The following is a 21,524-nucleotide window of genomic DNA, read 5'->3' as shown; positions in this document are numbered from 1 at the left end:
AGGCAGAAATAGTTACAGCGTGTAAGGATGAATTCAAATAACATCTCATCAGCTTAGTTGCAAAAAAATCATTGCAAGGGAAACAGCCCAGGTATGCCTTATTAGACACGTGGCCATAAATTAAGAAGTATATAGCTACAGGTTTTCTTACACAGTTGTAGAGCAAAGGGATAAAAGTCAATTCCACGTGGACTGAACAGGCATTAAAAGACACGGTGTCATGATTCAAAGATATAGCAACAGTACAGCTACTTTTGGGGTACAGAGTTGAAACTTCCAGCTTGGGATTTCTTCAAAGGAATATTACCAATTGGATTACATAGCAGGAAGGACTTTGCACAACTTTGTAAACCCACAAACTAGCTGAAGTATACAACGCCATCCCTAGCTCTTTCATCAGTTACTCATCCACACAGAAAACAACCTGTAAAACCCTCAGTTTAATCTACTGTCAGGTCAGCAACAGCATTAGTGTTCTATAGCTGAGCAAACCAACAGAAATGATATTTGAAAATACTGCTTTTATAGCCATTGAATTGTCCAGTAAAACATTACAAAACGTAGACTTCTTTGTGTTTGGAAAAGAATTATTAAAAAGGCTACAATACATCCAAGAAAAATCCAGTGCAAGCAAGAGATATATGATTTCATTTCCAGCATTTATCAGAACTACTGGGAAAATCTTCAGCTTGTTAATACTAGAATGCTTCTTTAAGAAAGTTCTGCTCACCATCTGTAGGTTACAATACTGCCATAAGGCTGCTGAAATTTCAGATCAATCGGATTATCAGGATCATTCAAATTAAAAAGAAAGAGAGTCTTCTTGCCGACCACTACACTTACCTGCCAATGAATGAAAAGAAAAATTAACTTGATAAGAATGGCATCACTTTAAAATAAGGCCCTACATCTTCACTAAAAGATGAGATTTAGGACTTTCAATAATCCTTAAGAATCCCATGGACCTGAATTCCGAATCTTAATCAAAAGTGGAAGAGATTTTCAGGACATTCCCCTTGTGAGCCAGTGGTTCACAGATCTAAACGCAAGCCCAGCAGAACACACATATCAAATTCAAGACTCTTCCCTACGGAAGCATCAAGTCAGCTCCATTTTCTCAGAGGAAAAGGCAGCAGGTCACATGGAGTTATCCTGTTGGACTACTCTCACTTGAACTATGATGTGTTTTTTGATCCACAGAATTTTCATCTGGGAGGTTGAAGGGAAGACTATCACAACACTGCACTCTCAAGTAACTTGCTGAGATTTCAAAGACGGAAAGACAATTCCAAAGGAAACAGCCTATTCAGTGTGTATTAAACACACAATATTTACAGTTTGATATCAGTCTAGGCGAGTGCATTTTATTTGATGAACTGCATAGAGATGCTGGACTTCATAGTGGAAGACAGGTTGAACTCTGGGGTTTTTTTTACCATTATTTCCATTAGAGTGTCTGTTACTGTCAGGCAAGAGTCAAACACTCATTTTAGAAAAAGCAAGGAGGAGCAGCTTGTTTCACCTTAGTCTTTGACAAAGGTACTTTAAAGGGCAATTTACAAGTTTGCTTTACATTCCCTTCTGTTCCAGCTCTCCTTGTCTAAAAAGGAGACAATGGTTTATTCCTAAAGTAAGAGCTGGAAAAATGAATACAAAGCTGGTATTTTCAAACAGAAGAAAAGGCATATGTTGACATAAAAATCCATTAATCCAGAATTACAAACTCAAATTCTGACCTGTAATTCCTAAAGTTACCCCAAATATAAAAAGTATGTTTTCTGTCTTTTAAAACAGTTTGCTTATAATTCCATTGCAGCTTAATGATGAAGTATTAAGAAATACTATTTCTTAAACTCTTCTAAGAAATTACAGGAATTATTTTATGTTACAGAGCAAGATGTTAACTCTAGTACTGCTTATTTTGATCCAACCTGCAGGGTTTTTTTTCTGATGTCATAACTAACAGCCTGGAAGTGATCATTATCAAGCCAAGCCCCCCCCAACAACAGACACCTAGACAACAAATGCTATGTGTTTTAGATCTGCTGACAGACCATCCAAGCACAAACACCAAGAACTACAGAATTACAAAATGTTCCCTAACATTTTACAGCAAACTTGAGAGCTGCAATGGAAAATCTGCAAAGCCTAGGCTATTGCGTGCCCCAGGAAGCAGCGGAAGAAATCAAGGCTGAAGTCCTCAGTTCCTGCATTTTCAAAATATCTGTTAATTAAATTTCCCTAGGAAGTGGAAAACATTTCACTCCATGCAGAGAGGCAAAAAACTCCTACAGGTCCTTGTCAACGTGAACATGGGGAAAAACTCTTTCTTGACACCTATACTCCATAGATTAAATCTGACCATGAGAATTTAATTATGCTGTATAAGTATATAGATCTGGACAAATTCTAACACAGTACCACTTTTCTATCCATGGATTTTATATGTCTTGTCTTGGTATTTCATTGCTGATCATTCGATAATATGCTCTGCTAATAGTTATCATTATCCCTTTTTTCTGTACTTCACCATTGACTTATCTGATGGACTTTGATTCATTCAAGAAAGACGATGAAGACAATGAAACTGTAGCCATTTAGACAGAGACAGGATAATGCTCACACCAGAGGACTGACACTGGGGCTTTTAGTCTCATTGATGCTGAGGTTTGCATGAGATGAAAACCTAGAGAGCAGTGATCTGTTCCCAAAACTGACAACTGCCCTCTGAAAGGCAGCATCTCTGCAATTTTGACAATCCTGCTGCATTTCCATCTGCCACATTGCATATACTGTTCAATATTTATATTGCATGTATTTCTTTAAGTCCCTGCACACAGCTCCATCTATTATGTTAACTACCACTGCAAAACTGCTCTGTTATCTGTCATATTTCTATCCACTGCACTTTCCATGAACACATCCTTAATGAACAAAGGGGTGTGGCTTTACTTTAAAGGAAAGTTTTGCAAAAGAAAAAAAAAATCTTCAACACCAAATTTTAAGTCAAGGAGGAACAAATTCCTTCCTGGCCCACACTGGTTGCCAGCAGAAACCCTGAAACATCAGATTAACACTTTTTGCAGTATTTTGTATTGATTTCTTACTGTGCTTTCCCTGGTTGATATTCTTTCATCAGTCTTCATAACTGAGAACTGCATATCACTGGGATCTGAGCTCACTGAGGTCTGCAAGAAAGAAGTTCAGATTGAGAAATCAACAGTTAATGTAGCAAATACTGATGATAAATAATTGCATTATTCCTGCCCTGTACATTTTAGTGTTAAGGATAGATAGATAGAGTTGTTATTGCATTTAGTACCAAAATTAAGAAAAAAGTTGGAGAAAACTCCTCAGTTTGGATCATAATAACATGTTATCACAGAATATACTGAAAAATTATCTAGGAAACAGTTAGAAATACAAAGCCAAATACAGAAGGAAAGATCCGGATCAGGAAGAAGACTTGCAAGATGATATTAGACAGACAGTACTAACTGAAGGAGTACACATAAGGTCACGCCAATGCACATTCAAAGGAGGAAGACCAAGAATAAGGCATACAGGCTAAATATTCACAATGCATTTTAATATGGACATACCTGATCTGATTTAGATAGTGATAGCAATCTTGTTGCTTTTGTAGTCAATATGAGGTTACAACATCTCATAAGCAAGACTTGCTTAGGTCTCTGCTGTCTCAGCTACACTGCTTCTACTACCTAAGCCAGTTAGTTTAAAGCACAGACATACCCTGATAAACTTATTAGGGTATTCTTCTCCAATTTTGATCTTCAGACATAAAGATGGAAGCATATGAAATGAACTATGAAAGATTTGTTCTCTGAAAATCTTGAGTGAAATACTGTTCGTTAAACTTAAAAAAGTGAATTATATTCATTTGCACATTATGCAGCAACTGCCATTGCTCGGAAGGACTGTGATGTATGTAAACAAACAGAATGCTTGATTAGAGAATCTGAGTGTACTTGGAGGAAGCACTGGAATCAGCCTCTCAACAATGCAATGGAGGTCCAGCCTAGGAGTAAGCCTTGCACATCAGAGGCAAGATCTTTGTTTAACCAATCTAAAGCAAAACCAGCACTAAAAGTACTTCCTAAAGACCTGATAAACAGCCACGTCAGAGCTGTCCTGTGCCGCTACTGGGGAAGTCAACCTAAGACTGCACTCATAGGATCCTCTTGTAACAGATACAGATCAGGATCAAGGATGAGAAGCATGTTTAGGCAGGACCACAGCAGAACTGCAGAGACTCCAATATCATAAATCACATTGCATAACACAGAGGCTCAGATGTTTAGATATGCCCTCATCCTACATGGGGGTTCCCAAAGGCTCCTTGTCCTTGAAAGCAGTGGGATTGAAAAGTCATAAGCTCCCATAGGTCCTAGTTTTCTTGGGAACCAGCAGTATTAATGTATGCCTTAAAATCAAATGGGTGTTATAAATACTACCTGTCTTATAGTATCCCCTTCCTGATTGCTTATAGTAATCATTTTGTCTTCACCGCCCAGAGCCAGAAGGTTTTCAGTACTCCAACAACCACAAGTAATCCTCTTAGTGTGCTTACCTGAAAAAGAAAGAAACCTATACAACACAAATGAATGCAACCACAAAAAAATACCTGGAATGGAAATATGCTCTATTTGGCCACTCGAACACAGATTATCAGAATGTGAAACAACTTATCAGAGCAATTACAAATTCAAGAGTAATTTTTTTTTAAATCTTCTACTCCCAGATAGAAGTCTTTTGACATTATAGGAACTTGTACAGCCCCTGTTCTTCCATTTTTTTTGCATCAAATTTCTGGGGACTGTGCTATATCCTTAACTTTTCTGCCCAGAGGTACTCTAAGCAGGTAAGAAAAAGTAACTTAGCAACAAGAACAACCACTTGCAAGAAAGATAACACAAGCTTCCCATGAGGCAGTATCAGGTATGTGTATATATATTTTTAACTTAATATACTGTAAAAATACTCTGGTAAGTACAACAAAGCAGAAGGTGCAAGTTGAGTATGATCACATTTTTTACTGGCTTGTTCATATGCAGAACTAAAAAAGAATCTAAGTATATTAGCAAAATTCCACTTTCACATGTGAAAGCTTAGTTTCAAACCAATGCATACCAAGAACAGGAATCTTGCGAGAAGTCTGACGGTTATATATAAGTAAGTTTCCCTTTGTTGTTCCAACAGCAAGTAAAGTTCCAACTCGAGACCATAATAAGAAAGACATTGCATCCCTAAAATAAAGAAAAATTTTACTTTGTACAGTAGAGATTCCTTTCACGTGCTTACATATAAAAACATTTTGCATGTTTGTTTTGAAGTTCTATGAAATCACACAGATCAAGCAGAATTTTTAAATAAAGCAAATGTTCTCTACAACAAGTATCAGAATTGTTCAAGTGTGCACAAAATAGTGAAAGTAATAAAAAGTTGTATGAGGTAATGTAATAAGACTTGTACAAATGGAAACGTGTCTGCAAACATCAACAGTCTTTGACGAAATCACGGGTAATTTGGCCATACGCAGATTTAAAAAACACTCAAAGATACCATGAAGGTATGTGAAATTTTCCAGTCACTTTCTCCATTTTTTTTTTATACTTCAATAATCCTATGAATTCAGCCAGCTCCAAGTGAATATGTCTAGTTCTAGTCAATGTAATAAGAAAGTTAAAAAGAGCCATTTTAACTTGAAGTTTCAGATACAGCAAGGCCTATTTTGGTGATTATTTAAGGCTACACAGATAAATACTATACATCACATTTAAAAAAAAAAAAGCCTTTTAAGCAAAACAATTTTAATCAGAATCTTCTAATTAGTGTGCAGTTATTTCCATCAATGCCTCTCCCATCTTTTTATATTTTACTGTAAGCATGCAATAGTAATTTGAAACAAATTTCAGATATTAATTGACACACGAAATAACCTCCAATATATATTTGGTTTGCATGTGAGAGGTTTTGCTTGTGCCTTTCTAATTTCAAAAATGGAAGGATACCAGAAAAGCCTGATTATCACACCATTTATATGTCTTAGTGCTTATTCTGCTTAAGCAATAACACTGTGACAAGAGAAGGATTAAGCACTTAAATTGATATATACTGTTCTAGCGAGACTGCCTCCAGTAAGCAGTTTACCTCAGATGTTAGAGAGAAGGATCATGAAGGAACTGCAATAATCACATACTCCATTCTAAGTACCTTCTATGCTCTTTTTTGCTTGCATACTGGGAAGTTACTCTTCCGCCCCAAAATATTTGTTCACACATGAAAAGACGGTACAATACGCTCTGTTCCTTCACACAATATAACGTGTATATACATCTTCATAAATTGCTTTGATTATATAAATAGCTATAGTTTAAAACTGACCTATCAAAAAAACCCAAACCTCTACTTGGGAAAACTTTACCAAAAAAAATATTTTTAATGCCGAACTTGATGTATTCCACCAGAAAAGAAGATTATAAACAATAATCATTATAACATCTGTGCTTAAAAGGCATATTGTTGATAATATGTAATAACCAATAAATAATGACAAAAATGTAATGACTAATAAATGAGTAATCCACAAATACCTAAATGAGATGCCTATATAATGCTACATATAATTAATCAGACAGTAGGAAGAAGTAATCACTTTAAATTTCTCATTTGTATATACAATAATTTGCTTGTTTTGAAACTGTTTTCTAACATGTGACTTAACATTCTACTGACAAACAATCTTCAAAACATAACTTAATTAAATCACATATAGGTTAAGTCATTGTGTATTTTGTGCAAAGTGGCAATTCTTTCACTTTTTCAGGAGTGGAATAACTTGTACAGAAGGGTTTTTTTTTTTCAGTACAGTTTAAGTTCAGTTTCAACATACGCATATAGGATACCAGGCTGCAACATATGGAAATATCCCATAATCAAATATCCAATATTCCAAATGACTTTTACAAAGCACAAGTGTATATGTTAATGGAAATACGGAATATTTCCATACTGCAGACATGGAGTTTTCAGCCTAAATCTGGAAAAAAGCACCCTCATAGAAACCAACATAACCCCCACCCCCCAATTTTTCCAGCTGAACTGAATTTTTTTGATTTAATAGATAAAACACTCCAATTTTGGTATCTTTGACCACTTAAAAAAAAAAAAAAAAGGCCAAAAACATACACAAAGGTAATTTAGAAATGAAGGGTTAAATCAGAAGGAGCGTTTGTCTCAACTCAAGTAAATAAAATAGCAGCAGTATCCAAAATTAGCTGTTTCTCTGCTCAGATGAGTGCCCTAACAACCATGGGACAGATTCATTTCCACTCTCTTTCCTACAGACAGAATGGTTATGTAGAGTGCAATAGTTTAGTGGAATAGATTCAAAGAAACTAAAAGTTTAATTGTTAAACCAAGTTTATTTGTTAACCCAATGCTTGATTGTTATGTAGGCCTCAGAAGAGTTTTAAGTCTGTGGCCAAATTCGGAAAGGTAGGGATTTGAACCTTAGAGTAGGATCGCCTTAGATATCTCCTCCCATCCTAAACCAGTCTGCTTTGTGAATACCATTTTAGTCCCCTTATAAATCTAAGGGGAAAAAATCCTAGCACCACTAAAATCACTTGCCTTACTTTTAAGCTCCCTTTTACTTGTGTGAAATACTTTGGAGAAAGTGTAGCCAGTGCAGATACACACAAAATTCACCCATCCTTGTTGCTACCACAAAGTGGAAACATTGAAGAGAAGTTTTCTGGGGACTTTGGCACAGTTGACAATTAAAAACAAAATAAAACCCCTACCAACCCCAAAACCCTCACCCACAATAAACACTTCAAAATCAGCAAATCATACCAAAAAGAATTTAATGACAAATTGTAGCATATTGGTTTAACAGTATATGTGCTATGAGGACTTCAATAAAAAGATGATCTTTGCTATATATCCTCAACATCGATAGGACACAGCAGTCCAAGTCTTCAAATACGTGCTTTAAAAATAACTTTCTTACCTCATGCCACTGTCTACTTGACTTGTTTTGTTTGTGTTCGCATCCCACAGAAATATGGCACTAGATTTGTCTGTGATTATTGCTAAAGTATCTCCATCCTTATCCCAGTCCATAGCAACACAGTTACTGAAGAAAAAGAAAAGACGACTTTCACTAAAAATTTTCAAACATGTTTGTAAGTGTACAGAAACCGCCAGAATTATTCAGTTGAAGTCCCTGTCATTCCTTTTCCCTCCCAAGCAAACCCACGACAGATTGCAGATTTGTCTGTAAAGTGTACTTTTATAGCAACCACACCCTTACTCAAATCTCATCGAAATGACTGAGGCTGAAAGGAAGGTAATAAAAAAAGACACTGCTACCTACGTTCTAGTACTTGAAATACCGCCACCTTGATTTTCAAGAGACAGTGAAAATCCCTTGTAAGGTTCTATTTTGCTAGAGGCTCTTCAGTGTTGGGATTATTTTTCTCATAGTTCAACAAGCATAACAAACTTGGACAAGAAACCTAAGCAGAAGCAGGAAAAACCTCTGCTTGCAAATAGTTCCCAGAATGAAGAGGGCAGCAGACTTACCCACAAGTCTCTAGTGAATTGGAAACAGTGTTGTTTACAACAGATATTTAAAGCACCATATATTGCAGACTAAGAACCTATGCCATCTGACACCAGTCTTTTCTTTCTAGAAAAGTAAGTTGATAGTTTGAGGTTAAAAAGGTATCTCTATGAAAAATTTCACTCTTGTTACCACTCAAATGAAAATTCCTAATGAAAACTCCTAATTTCAAAAGTGTCCTACTGAAACATACATTGCTGTAAACTAATTCAGTAAGCCTTCAGTTCCAGTTTCTCTTATCTTTCTTTTTAAAACCTTAGCAGTGTATTCTAGAGAATAAGTATGGTCTATTCCCAAAACACACCTCTGAATACTTAACAGCCAATCAGAACATCAAGAACAGGAATAACAAGGACAAAAAGAAAAAAATAGGGAAAAATGCAGATTGATAAGTAGTAAACAAAAATTCTATCAACATAATGGTAGGAAGATGCTTGTAACATCAACTATTATAGCAGAGAATATTTGACATTCTGGACTCCATTCTCATGCAAGGAGAGGTCTAGCAGTTAACAACTGCAGTTGGTTAACAGTTAACCAACAAATAAAGAAGCAAAGTTTGGCCTGAGGGGGAGAACCTCCATATAAACACACTTGTTTCTGTTTAAACTGTATATAACAGAAATTGAATTTTATTCTAATAGTAATAATTAGACAGAATTTATTCTTCAATCACAGCAAAAGGTTGGAAATAAGAATTCAAAAGAACTACCTAACCCAGGTAGAAGATTTGCTGGTGAGTCTCAAAAACTCAGTACTATTCAAATTACCATAAGCAGGTGTTAATTATTTCGACAAGCCTTTGGATATGTGGTTATTATAGAAGTTTTTTCTCCTCCTTGCCTTGCCATGAAAACACAACATTATTTTAAAACTAGTTTAGATGTTATATGTTTCCCTGAAGGAAAGGGTCACATCTGTCCATCAATAAGGGAACGCTATCAGTGTCCATCACTAAGGCAGACTCCCCTTCGCACCACCCTCACCAACCCACACGACAGCAGAGGATCCTCAGTCCAACACAAGCTCTTCTCAGAGTTCACCGCTGATTCCACACAGCTTTCCTCACTTTTGGCAGTTTGCTTGAGAGAATAAGCATTTATCATACATTGTGCAAAATACAGCACAGAATGAGCTAGGCCATGGATACTACCAAGCAAAAGACACTGACCTAGCCAGCCCACATTATGAACGGCACCTAACCAGAGCAGGGTTTTGAAAAAAGACAGCAAGATGCGATGGTCAGTAAGATACAAGCGAGTCTGGAAAAGACAAGGAGAATTGCATCTCTTGGTTTGGTGCAAGGTGGCAACTCCCATGAACTGCAAAAACTGGATTTCTAGAGAGTTCTTGGGGAGCTAAGTGATTCTGGCTCATATCCACCAATGATACAGGGATATGTAAGTGACACTCTAGAAAGAAAAGTTAGACTTCTAGATTAGAGGCTTCAGATTTAAAGCCTTAGTAGGAGTTTTGCCTTGACTAACGGCTCCACCTTAATTAAAATGAATCAGATTGTTAGAAATAAAATAAAATATCAGGAATTTGTATGAATACTTAAACTAAGAGAAGGTAAAATACTAAAAAGAAATGAGGAGTATGCAAATGAAACTATTGCTACATCAGGTAGTAATGGTGCCCAATAAAAGTAGATTTATAGAGCAAAATGGCATGACAACCTGATGTCACAGTGTTTGCACCTAGGGAGGTTTCCACTGGGTCGTATCTAGCCTGTTCCTATAGACTGATTGCCTTTTAGCAGACTGCATCTTCCAAAGTACACTACTTTTTAATTTCCTCTGAAAGGAATCTAGTTCATACACTCCAATGCCACTCTCTGATGTGAACCAAAGTGCGATAAGCAGGAAAAACAGTGAGATTCACTTCAGAAGTACACTCTTGATCTAAAGTAAAAACGCCAGCATATGCATTATGACAGCGACGTAAGTAAAAGCACTAAACCAAAAGGATATCTTTCCTTAGTGAGGCTATGACAACAAGTTACTAGAAAACTGACAGTAGCAAGAATGCAGTCACAATCATCATGACGCAGATATACTGTATACAACCTCATTGTGTTCTTCCTTATATATTGATAGATCTAACATTTTAATGAAGTAGATTGACTTTATTAGTAAAAAGGAGTGCTTTGGGTGGGAGAATACATTTTTTTGACTACCCTTGATAGCTTACTATGAGTTCAGCTTTTACTGTCTCAGATTCCACACGTGCTCATCAGTTTGTCTTCTTTTCCAGGTATGTTCACCAGAGACAGTATCTCTTCCTACAAAGTTCTCACGTGTATATAAGCACCTATAAGCACCTCACCAGAAGAGAGGCATTTTTAAAGAAAACAACAAAGAAAATAATTTAAACCTATCTTAGTACCTACCCTGGTAAGCTGATTTCATTTCTCTTCTGACCATGGCGATCAAAAATTTTCACAGCACGATCACCTCTAAAAAAGATTAACATATAGAATAATTCCCTTTCTTCATCAGTGATTTCTATTAACAAATGCAATAAATATTTGTAATCTTACCCTGTTACAGCAAGGAAATTTCCCGAAGTTTTCTGCCAAGCAAACTGCACAGGGGAACCAGACCAAGCTTTTTCTAATAGACTGAATACTTGCTGGGAGACAAAAAAAAGTGGGAAATTACATATCTTAAAATCATAAGCATATAACAATAAACAACTTCCTAACATGTTAGCAACTGTGAGTACTGTGGAGGAAAAAAACCCCTCAAACACAACTTCTGGGTGATTCTAATGCACCAAAGTACCAAAATTCCACAGAAAAATCTTTTGGTTTGTGCTGGAAAAATGGAAGGTTCTGGTGCTGGGTGTCTGCACTGAGAACTACTGTGACTCTATGACAACTATTATTTTTTCTCTTACAGAGGAGTTACAGGAAAAAAAAATTAGCATGAGACTCTCCCTTTCATGTCCAAAGATCAGAATGTTTAGTTCTCTAAATTTCACAAAAAAGTCTGGGACCAGAAAGCATCCTTAGCGTGCAAAACACAAAAGGTTCAACAGCTATGATATATAACTATTTTGTCCTCTCTGAATTGCTGGGTCTTAAAAGCTAAGACCTCAAAGCTACTCAACTGTAAAAAGAGATTCCGACTTCTGACTATGGAAGTTTTGCAAATTCCTTTTCCTTGCACACTACCTGCACAGATATTTCTGTAACTTGAGTGTAAGATAAAGCCCACAGCTTTCACAGGTTGCTATCATTACTTTTTCCCTCCCACATCATCAGATAAACACCAACATCTGGTGTCCACCAAATGCCTGGCAGACTTACTCAAGTCTTTGCCAAAGGTCCCCCATTCCTTCCTTTGGGTGAATGTAAACTGAGGCATTCTTTACATTGGATTTGCTTTTTACTCACAAAAAGTGTAAAACTATGAGCACCACATGCCACAAGCCCAAAGAACATCTGACAATTATGTTTGATTTTATTGACATTTAATGAAATCTGTAATAAACCAACGATAAAGAAAATCATTATGGGAGTGCAGCAAACTCCAGCTCTTCATGCTCTCACTGTACAGTAACGCATAAACCAGCCCCCCCCCTAAGGGGGCTGAGCAGGAAACTCTCCTTTTGGCCCAGTCATTTCACTGTTGCCCGAGGAGGGTTTCTCGCACCCCCCTCCGCTGGCAGGGCCAGCACTAAGGCACAGCGACAGGGCGGCGGGAGACCCGACGGCCGGCGGTAACGGCTTCGGGCGAGGCGGCGCCCCAGGCAGCCGCCGCGGGAAGAACCAGCCCGGCCGGAGTCTGAGCCTCCCGCGGCCCGCTCCCGGGAGCCCGGGACAGGGCGGGCGGCGGGAGCGGCCTTGCCTCCCCTGAGGAAGCCCCGTCCGCGGCCTCAGGCTCCCGCTTGCTGGAGGCCGGCACGAGCGGGCGGTTCCCGCCTCGCCCCTCTCCCCTCCCCAGGCCACAAGCACCGCCCGCCCGCGGCTGGCCCCGCTCGACGCCCCCGACCCGGATCGTGCAGGGCGGAGCGGGAACCCCAACCCCCGCCTTTCACCCCGCCGCCGCCCCGGGGCCGAGGCCCGCCGAGGCCCCCCCCCCCGCCCGCGCGTACGGCGGCCGACGAGACTCACCTTCATCGCGCCCCCCGCTCACTGCCCAGCGCCCCCCGCGCATGCGCCGCCCCCCTCCCCGGAGCCGCTCAGCCAGCCAGGCCCCGCCCGCACACGGCGTCGCTGTCACCCCGGAGACGGAGCAGCCACGGCCGGGGGGCGGGGCCCCGCCCCGCAGCCAATGGGGAGGCGCGCCCGCGGCGCCAGGCCGCAACGGGAGGGGCGGGGCCTGTGTAAGGCCAGGGCCTCCACAGCAGAGCGGCGTTTGAAGTAGTGCAAGGACAAGGGTCTTTCTACAGCCAAAGTCCAACAAGAGGAGCAGTAAAAATAGCATTTCTTAATGAGACCTGCTAGGTCGCGGACCTAGCAGTACACAAAGTGGACTGTAAGCTAGAGAAAAAAAGGCACTAACCCGGCAACGCTGCATTTGAGTTTAGCTGTATTCAATTGCAAACAGTGCAGGTTTCAGCACAAAGTTTCACTGCTTAGTAATTTCTTTTAAAACAATAAATAGTTCACTGAGAGCATTAACACATTTAAAATTACAAATGTATAAAGACTTTGGGTATCAGACACTTCAAACTGTCGAAAAACATTCGATGAGCTCATCCGTTACAACCACGCACGTTATTACCCGCTGGTTTGAAAACATAAGGAACAAGGCACAGAAAAGCAAACACAAAAAGACTTTCCGAGAACATTCAGACCATTCAAAGCAATTCTGTGTAACAGCACAGGGCTCAAGAAAGGCAAATTATGAAGTATCTGAAAAAATTAGATAACTGTTAAATAAGGTAACTTAATTTGATATAATCCTGCGAGACACACACAACTCTCCTGTAAGATGCTGAACATGCTTAAACGGTGGCAGTTAAGCATCTTGCAGGACTGGGCCCTTCACATTTTCAAGTAACCTTACTGGAAAGACAGACAGTCGTTGCATTTCGTCTTATAAAATTATACTTTTCAAATTAGTGCAAAGCCTCATGTAAAAAAATGTAATTAGTCTAGATGTAATGGAATGCTTCAAAAATTCCAAAGTGCAAATCTTAAACTTACATTGGTTAACTTTTACTCACACTTCAGAATTCTTCCAATAACTCATGCTTATAGATTTTTCTTTAAAAATAGCAAAGTAAATATAAGAACCAAAGTAGAGAAAAAGGTACGATGTTCTGCATCTCACGTAAAAACTTCGAAAATCCAAAAAGTACACTGGATGTCAAAAATCTCTGGCAGAAATTATTAAATAGCAGATTTCTGTTAGCATAATAAGACAATATTTAAAATAAGGCTTTGGTTAAATAAAAAGTTTGCTAAACTAGAAATGATGATAAAAGTGCAAAAGATTCACCATATACACAACTTCATTTCCAAGGCAGGCATTACGCCTGCCATTTACAACGGTTTGCATTGGTTTCTCAGGCTGCATTGTAATAGCTTAGATACCTATAGCCAAACATGTTTATTATAGGCAAATTAAATATATGGGGTCCAATCCTGTAACTTGTTTCACCCAGAGATAGACTCAAAGTGTATCCATTTAGAGCATCATTCCTCTGCACGTTTGGGGGATCAAGGCCCTAGATCTGTAACATTTGATTATTATTGTGAGTTCACTGATGATTATACTCATTTCTTAGCACTTCCGAAACAGAAGTCCTCTGCTGGTAACTGGCTGGTTGCGGCTGATTTTCTTACAAATAGAATTCTTGTAACATATGAGTAACAAAGATGACTTTTTAAAAAGTGCTTAATATTGGTCCGTAAGAACAACATGTACATGTTAGCTCGAGACCAAACACTTTGCCGTGGTAGATATCCTGCACCTTGTGTTTATTGGTGCGCTGGTAGTTTGCTTGAGGAAAAAAGAAATCGTCTTGAGTCTACAGAGGAGAATGTCACCTTCAATTTACAGTTTTACAGTCACAACACATGCTCCAGCTCTTCCTAAGCACAATGGTGCAACCTATAAGCAAAAAAAAAAAAAAAAATTCCATGAGATAAATGCAGTCAGCTTTAAGTATTTTTTTTTCCTAAAACTGATAGTGTTTAGTTAATGCTTGTAATAATAGTTACACAGCTGCAGCAGAGTGGGAATATCACCCACATACTGTTAACATGACTTAAAAAATACAGCAAATTGGTCCAAAACTTGGATAAAAACCCACAGAAAAGGTGAAGATATTTTATATGATAGAGTGAAGCACTTTGAAAGCAATAGCAAATCCCAAGAATATGAAACAATTCTTATTGATCATTTCAATTACTAGGTATTACAGGAAAAAGAATCCTTTTTTTGGCAAAATGATGCCTTTTTCTGTCAAACAGAAAATGCCAAACGTGATTTGGGGCAAAAAGGAGGGGCAACCTCTCCTTTTTACTTGAATATTTGATAAAATCCTGTTAAGAGTTCTTGAAATCAGAATCATTTCCCAGTCTCTATTCTTTTTTTGTAAACAGAAGTTACTTCTAGCAAGACCTTTTTCTGCTGAGATTCTGTTGGACTTGAAAAGAGGAAGGTAGTTTCTAATACCTTAGCTTCCCCTTTTAAATTGCATAGTATTGGAGCGTGTGTGAATAGCACACTAACTGTTAGAGAGATTATCCTGAAGACAAAAAAGGGTGTTTATGCCAACTCCCCTATTTCTTTTTTCCTAGGAACAACAGATTTATCCTGAACTGTCTGTGGCTCTGACAAACTTCAGTTGAGAAAATTCCACTTCCCTCTTTTGAGTTGTGCATGGATGAAGTGGTGGCAGACTGCTGACAAAGCAAGAAAGAAGGAAGGTACAGACACTTCCAAATCCCTCTAGGAAGGGCTCAAAACTGTCCTATATACTGGGATCATGGGATTCAGTGAGATATGGAGGGTCAAGGCTAAGGATACAAAGGTATATACACATGCTCACCACCTACACATCATGCGAGATTCATTTAGATGCAATGGTGAGAAGCACTGTTTCTCTCCTCTGGTACCCTTTTTTTTCTTTAGCAGGACAAATAATGCCATGGGTTGTCATTACCAGTACTGCCACTGAAGGCCTCAAGCTCTGATGAGCCTCCTAGATGACTTCTGTTTCAAGATCTTGCAGCAGTATGAGGTGGGGGGAAACAGACAGCTGAGTTTTCTGTGTTAAAGATTGACAGAGCAGTTCAGTTCTCCTTTTGAATTAGCAATTTGAGGCTATTACTGGGATAGCATATTCAGGAGGTCAGAGTTCAGCTGCCTAAATACTGGTGTCTAATGCTATTCTAGATGACCTTGGACAGTCATCCTGGCCTGCAACTGGACTCCAGAAGGGCCTTGGTCTCCCATAGATTCTGTGCTGTATCTGCCACTTTCGGTGGATGTACATGCTTTAGGGTGTCTCAAATGGCAGTAGATACCAAAGGACAGCCTGCCCAGGATGTCCTTGAGTGTGTTCTTCCCACAGAGAGGCACATTATTCCTGGAGCTATAAAAAAGTAAAAGTAACCAAGCTTTGAATTGACAGTAATGTTTCCAATCGTGAATTTTTTTGAGCTGGGTGAAGAGAAATGGGAAAAGGCTTCCTGAAAGTTGCACACACTGTACATAGCGTTCACATCAGGAAGGGATTATTTATAAAAAGATGACCAAAACCTTGAAGAAATTGACAAACTTGCTGAAGGACACATTAGAGCTAAAACTAATCTAAATTTATCATATACTTTCAGAATAGGAAGTCATGTAAACAGAACCCTTTATGACATTTTGGGGGACATGTCAATACATTTTATTAACAGTAGCTGAAATTGTCAAATAAAACAACTATACTCTTGCCAAAGAAAGGGCAGTTTATTAGAAGTTAACAACTGTCTGTTCAAGATAAATCATCTTGAGATGGTAGACAAAGAAAAAAAAAGAGACAACGGACTAGTAAGAAAGTGCTTCTTAGAGGAGGAGTATTTGAAGTCTCCTTGTAAAAAAAGGCACACTTGAAATAACAAGATAAATAGTAGTGTATGGTCTAATCAGAAACTATACCTGTGTCCATTCATTTGTCTGGGGGTCATAAGACTCCACAGTATTAAGGTATGTTTGACCATCATATCCTCCAACAGCATACAACTTGTCACCGAGAAGACATACTCCCACTGCATCTCTGCTAATGCTCATAGAGGCCACAGCAGTCCACACATCTGTTTTTGGATCATACCTAAAAGATAATTTGTGTTATGCTCTAAAACTGTTGCCAAAACTCAATAGAAAAAACATACTGAAACTGACACGCTCGAGGTAGTAGAAAACAGGTATTATTAGGACAGCACAGATTTGGGTGTTCATTTCAAAGGACTTTTTCCCCCCAAATACTCTCTTTGAAAATGTTTCTTTAGTCATCTGCTAACACAGTCAGTACTAGCTATGTATCTACTTTGTGCTGCTTTCCATATAGTAATGCATACATATACATACAGCTGCTCTGACTACATTTCTTATTGTATGTCTAAATGTACCACTCCAGAAACAGTTCTGCTGCTACACTGTAGTAGAGCAAGTGCTTGCTCTAAGTGATAACTACTACACATCAAAGCACAGGCTGTTAAAGTTGAGTGTGGTACTAAAGAGAGTTACTCGCAATGGAAGATTACCATTTACAATTTGGGGAGGGGGGAAGAGAATTGAAGCATATTTCAGAAATATTTGAAATGCCAGCGAAGACTTAATGCAGTGCATTATGAGGTATTTACTGTAATTTTTAATTATTTTACGGATCACACGTGTTTCTGCAATTTGTAATACAGTCATTCATTAACAACTTTATGTAAAGACATACCAACTTTGGAATGACTGAATTACATGCCAGTTTCCCAGTCTCATCATGGGGTACAAGAAAGAACAGGATATTTAAGGATCCACAAACCCTGACTGTTAACTCCTTTAAAAGTTATAACATGAACTGATACAGACTTCTAGTGTGAGAGAAGTTCTGCTCCATTTTTAAAAGCATTCAATTCCAAGTTGCTCTCAGTAATCAATCATAATTCATTCAATGAGATTATTAGGAAAAAAAAAATTCTAGATGAAGTGCATTAGGGAGAATTCACTTTAAGTAATCTGTCTTGGCAACATTTTGAATCATATTATGACTGCACAGTATGTTTTTATACTTAAGTTTCCTCTGCTCATGCTAAAAATAACACGGCTGTTTTATTGGGTTTCTACTTACAGCTCTTTCCATAAATCACTCTATAGAATAGCACTATTAGAATTACTAGCAGGATATGCCTTCATCAGGATATTACCTTTCTACGCAGTCTGACAGCCTGGATGTTAAGTTTGATGCTGGGGCATCGTGACCACCTATTGCATACAAGAACCCGTTCCAGGTGGTTACACCTACACCACCTCTTCTTTTTGACATCTGAGCACAGAGGGTCCATTTGTTTGTATGAGGATCAAAACATTCTACTGACTTAAGACAAGAACTTCCATCTCGACCACCAACTGCATAAAGCCTACAAAGTTAAGAAAAAAAGTAAATAAATACTGTCCGAACAAGACGAAGTTTCCAGTGATGTATGAAGGACTTTCAAGTTTGTTAAAAAGGGAAGTTTAGAAGGAGACTTTCAGCTTTCAACAGAATGTTCTGTCGTGAAAATTCAGGTAAGATTTTGCTCCAATCTTTTCCTATTGTCATGATGAACACGTAATAACAAGAATTTACAGAAAATTGATATCTATAACACAGCATTTATGTTCCAACCCATGCACATAGCTAACATTTTCAAAATTACTTATGTGACTTGACAGACAAAGTCCCATTTGTAGTAGGGTCAGAGGGACAAATTCAGTAGTGGATCTGTGCGTGCAACAACTCTGCCCTGCCTCATCTTAAGCATTCAAGTATTTTTCTGGACCTGGGCTTTAGGTTATGAATGACAGCGCTACGTTAAGTCTTTCACACCCACTAGGTGGCCTAGTTTGCTCAGTTCTAACAAAAAGGTTTATAGCATTTGGTATTAACAAAGGATTTCAACTTTTTGGATAGGCTAGAAGGAAAAGATTGGGTTTAGGAGCACTCTGATGAATTGGTTTCAGAGCACTCTGAAAGATAGGTTTTAGGAGCACTCACTGCCGAATCTTTAAAACTAATCAAATAATCAAACTTGATAAAGAGTTTATGCACAGAGTTTATGAGCGATCTATGCTTAGAACCAGAAATGCCCAGCACTATTATCTGGAAAGGTAGGAACGCAGAAGCCATTCTAAAAAGGAAGCAACGCATCAGAAGTAAAGTCCGGTTTGAGAGGTCACCTGAAATATCATTAATGAAATCCTTTCATAGCATAAGGCACATTATAGTATGGTTAAATAATCAAATAAACATTAGATACCATATGTGATGATAGTGTGAACAATTTAAAACAGTTACTATGAAGCACTATTCAAGATGTACTCAGTTTTGGAAACACTGTTGCTTGTTTTTTAAAATATAGTGACCAACAAACTTAAATACAAACATCTTTTAAATGTGGTTGACCTAGTAGTTCTCAGTAATAATTTTAATACCCTTTTTAAAAAATACATTTCCATGGAAGTTCCCATGTTTAATAACACAACTTGTTTAAGGAAAGGAATGTACTGACGGATATTGAAAAATCCTGTTGCAGTTCCAAGAAGTTCATGACTAAGAATCAGTCTGTTATGCAACATAGCATTTAAATGAAGTCCCCCACATTACCTCCCGCCAAAACATGACAGCAGTTTTGATCACTTATGCAGCTATTTCACATTTTGGACATGGAGGAAGATATATTAATTTCTCTATATGAAGGTTTTGAGCAAATAATCTGAACTATATCAAGTTACAGAAAGATATTACTAGAAAGTGCAGAAATTACTGCTCCCTCAGCTGAAATTCTGCATGCACTTCTAAGCTTTTTAGCTACAGGCATCTAGTGTTGCTGCCTACATTAAGAGTCTAGGGAATGTTCTATAATAATAGAGAAATGTGAGGCTCTAATTGTGGTGCTTTTCACACACCTGTGACCCTCTGCTGAATATATAAGAAGCTTCAGACCTAACTTAGGCATCTGAGACTGCAGTTCCAAGGCAGCCCAAGGCACTCTGCTTGCTGGTTGTTCAAGTTCTTCCCTCCTTCCTGCACCCAGTGAGCATTTCCACTCATTCCTGGACTTGTTCCAGATCTCACAGGACCCTTTGCAGGTGCATTTCAGCTGTACTAATTTAGCAGGAGACTAACCTTCCAAAGGAAAAAAAAAAACACCTGTGAAAAGCTTTTTGCTATCTTACAATATTCAAACAGATCAAGGGAGATACATCAGACAGTACATAAGCAGGAAGTGAAAATCTGTGGTCAAGAGAGTGTAAACATTTTGCCACAACCACAATACTACTCAGCAAATCAGGTTAGCTTTGTCTACTATGGTATTCCTGTAGCCACCCTGGCAAAAAATGGCTTGGATAAAGCCCACTACAAGGCTGGTGGAAAACTGGAAGGACTATTGGGCTCAAAGGGCTGTCATCAGCAGTATGAAGTCCAGCTGGCAGCTGGTTACTAGTGGTGCTCCTCCCAGGCTGATACTGTGGCTGATACTGCTCAACGTCTTCATTAATTATCTGAAAGACGTAACGGAAATCAGCCTTAGCAAGTTTACTGATAATATCAAATTAAGGGGAGTTGCTGATATGCTGGAGGGCTTGGTTACTATTCAGAGAGACCTAGACAGGCTGGAAAAATGGGCTGACTGTAGTCTCATGAAGTTCAGCAAAGGCAAATGCAAAGTCCTGTAGCTGGGATGGCATATTCCCATGCAGTAGTACCAGCTGGGAGCTGACAGGAGAGGAGGCAGCTTAGCAAAAATAGACTTGGAAGTCCTGGCAGCAAGAAATCAGCAGTATGCCCTTGAAGTAATGACAGCTGATCCCCTTTATACAGTACATATAAGACTGCTTCTGAATACTGTGTCCAGCTTTGGGGTCTTAGTACAAGAAAGATCTAGCCATACCGGAGCAAGTCCAGCTGATGGTCACTAAGATGATGAGGGAGCTACAACACATGACATATGAGGAGAGGCTGAGAGCTGCCTTTGTGCAGTCAATTCTCAAGAATTCTTGAGACAGCTAAGGAGGCATCTTACTGCTGTCTTCAGCCACCTAATGGGAGGTTATATAGAAGACAGACCATTCTCAGAGGTATGCAGTTAGAGGAGGAAGAAGAGGAGACAAATTCAAACATGGGAAAATTCAATTGGATATTAGAAGAAAAATGTTCAGTTCAACAGTGGTCAAACATTGGAGCAGGTTGCCCAGAGGCTGTTGAACCTCCATCCTTGGAGATATTCAAAACTCAGATATGACCTGAGCTACCTCAGTTAACTTTGAAACTAGATCCAACTTTAAGGTTGGCCCTGCTTTGAGTTGGTGTTGGATCAGATGACTCCAGAGGCCCCTTCCAATCCAAATTATTCTATGATTCTGTGATTGCAACTGATCTTAATTTTCGTAATAGCTTGATTCGAGTACCACTTCTATTTTGGGATGCTATAGAACAATTACACTTAGTTCAAAGGAAAACAATGAAAATCACTCAAAGTCTAGGAGTCATGGCCTACAAATACAGACTGAAGGAGCTGAAGTTATTCAGTCCCGATGACAGAATACTGAGGGGACATGTGTCTTTAAATACAAAAGGCTGCTGCAAATAGGAAAGATGCATTTTCCGTGTTCGCTTTGGGTAGTACAAACAATAACAATACAAATCAGCAAAAGTTATTTAAGACTTGACA

General features: G+C 38.7%; 2 protein-coding genes across 16 annotated transcripts in view; both read right to left on the bottom strand.

The window, feature by feature from the left end:
* The window catches only part of WDR19 (WD repeat domain 19), a 49,475-nt gene extending 36,670 nt beyond the window's left edge, over positions 1-12,805 (bottom strand). For 2 of the 3 annotated variants that reach the window (XM_087736295.1, XM_087736296.1), the window contains exons 1-8: positions 12,771-12,805; positions 11,193-11,284; positions 11,043-11,108; positions 8,036-8,161; positions 5,152-5,267; positions 4,476-4,591; positions 3,108-3,188; positions 731-843 (exon numbers count right to left, since the gene is read on the bottom strand). In XM_087736295.1, coding sequence (XP_087592421.1) covers positions 731-843; positions 3,108-3,188; positions 4,476-4,591; positions 5,152-5,267; positions 8,036-8,161; positions 11,043-11,108; positions 11,193-11,284; positions 12,771-12,776 — 716 coding nt within the window. In that variant the 5' untranslated portion in view covers positions 12,777-12,805. Of the gene's footprint in view, positions 1-730; positions 844-3,107; positions 3,189-4,475; positions 4,592-5,151; positions 5,268-8,035; positions 8,162-11,042; positions 11,109-11,192; positions 11,285-12,770 lie in introns of those variants that run through there. The other variant, XM_087736297.1, reaches the window with a different exon arrangement.
* A 366-nt stretch (positions 12,806-13,171) lies between these two features.
* Positions 13,172-21,524, bottom strand: part of KLHL5 (kelch like family member 5) — a 61,445-nt gene continuing 53,092 nt past the window's right edge. For 10 of the 13 annotated variants that reach the window (XM_087736394.1, XM_087736392.1, XM_087736395.1 and 7 more), the window contains 3 exons: positions 18,018-18,230; positions 16,759-16,930; positions 13,172-14,718 (listed from right to left, as the gene is read on the bottom strand). In XM_087736394.1, coding sequence (XP_087592520.1) covers positions 14,662-14,718; positions 16,759-16,930; positions 18,018-18,230 — 442 coding nt within the window. In that variant the 3' untranslated portion in view covers positions 13,172-14,661. Of the gene's footprint in view, positions 14,719-16,758; positions 16,931-18,017; positions 18,231-19,758; positions 19,979-21,524 lie in introns of those variants that run through there. The other 3 variants (XM_087736391.1, XR_015699663.1, XR_015699664.1) reach the window with 3 other exon arrangements.

The sequence above is a fragment of the Nipponia nippon genome, unplaced genomic scaffold (assembly GCF_047370975.1).
Source record: "Nipponia nippon isolate SJK-2023a ecotype South Korea unplaced genomic scaffold, ASM4737097v1 scaffold_6, whole genome shotgun sequence".
Lineage (NCBI taxonomy): Eukaryota > Metazoa > Chordata > Aves > Pelecaniformes > Threskiornithidae > Nipponia > Nipponia nippon.
Note: the sequence above shows the minus strand (reverse complement) of the source record. Positions and strands in the feature narration are given on the sequence as shown.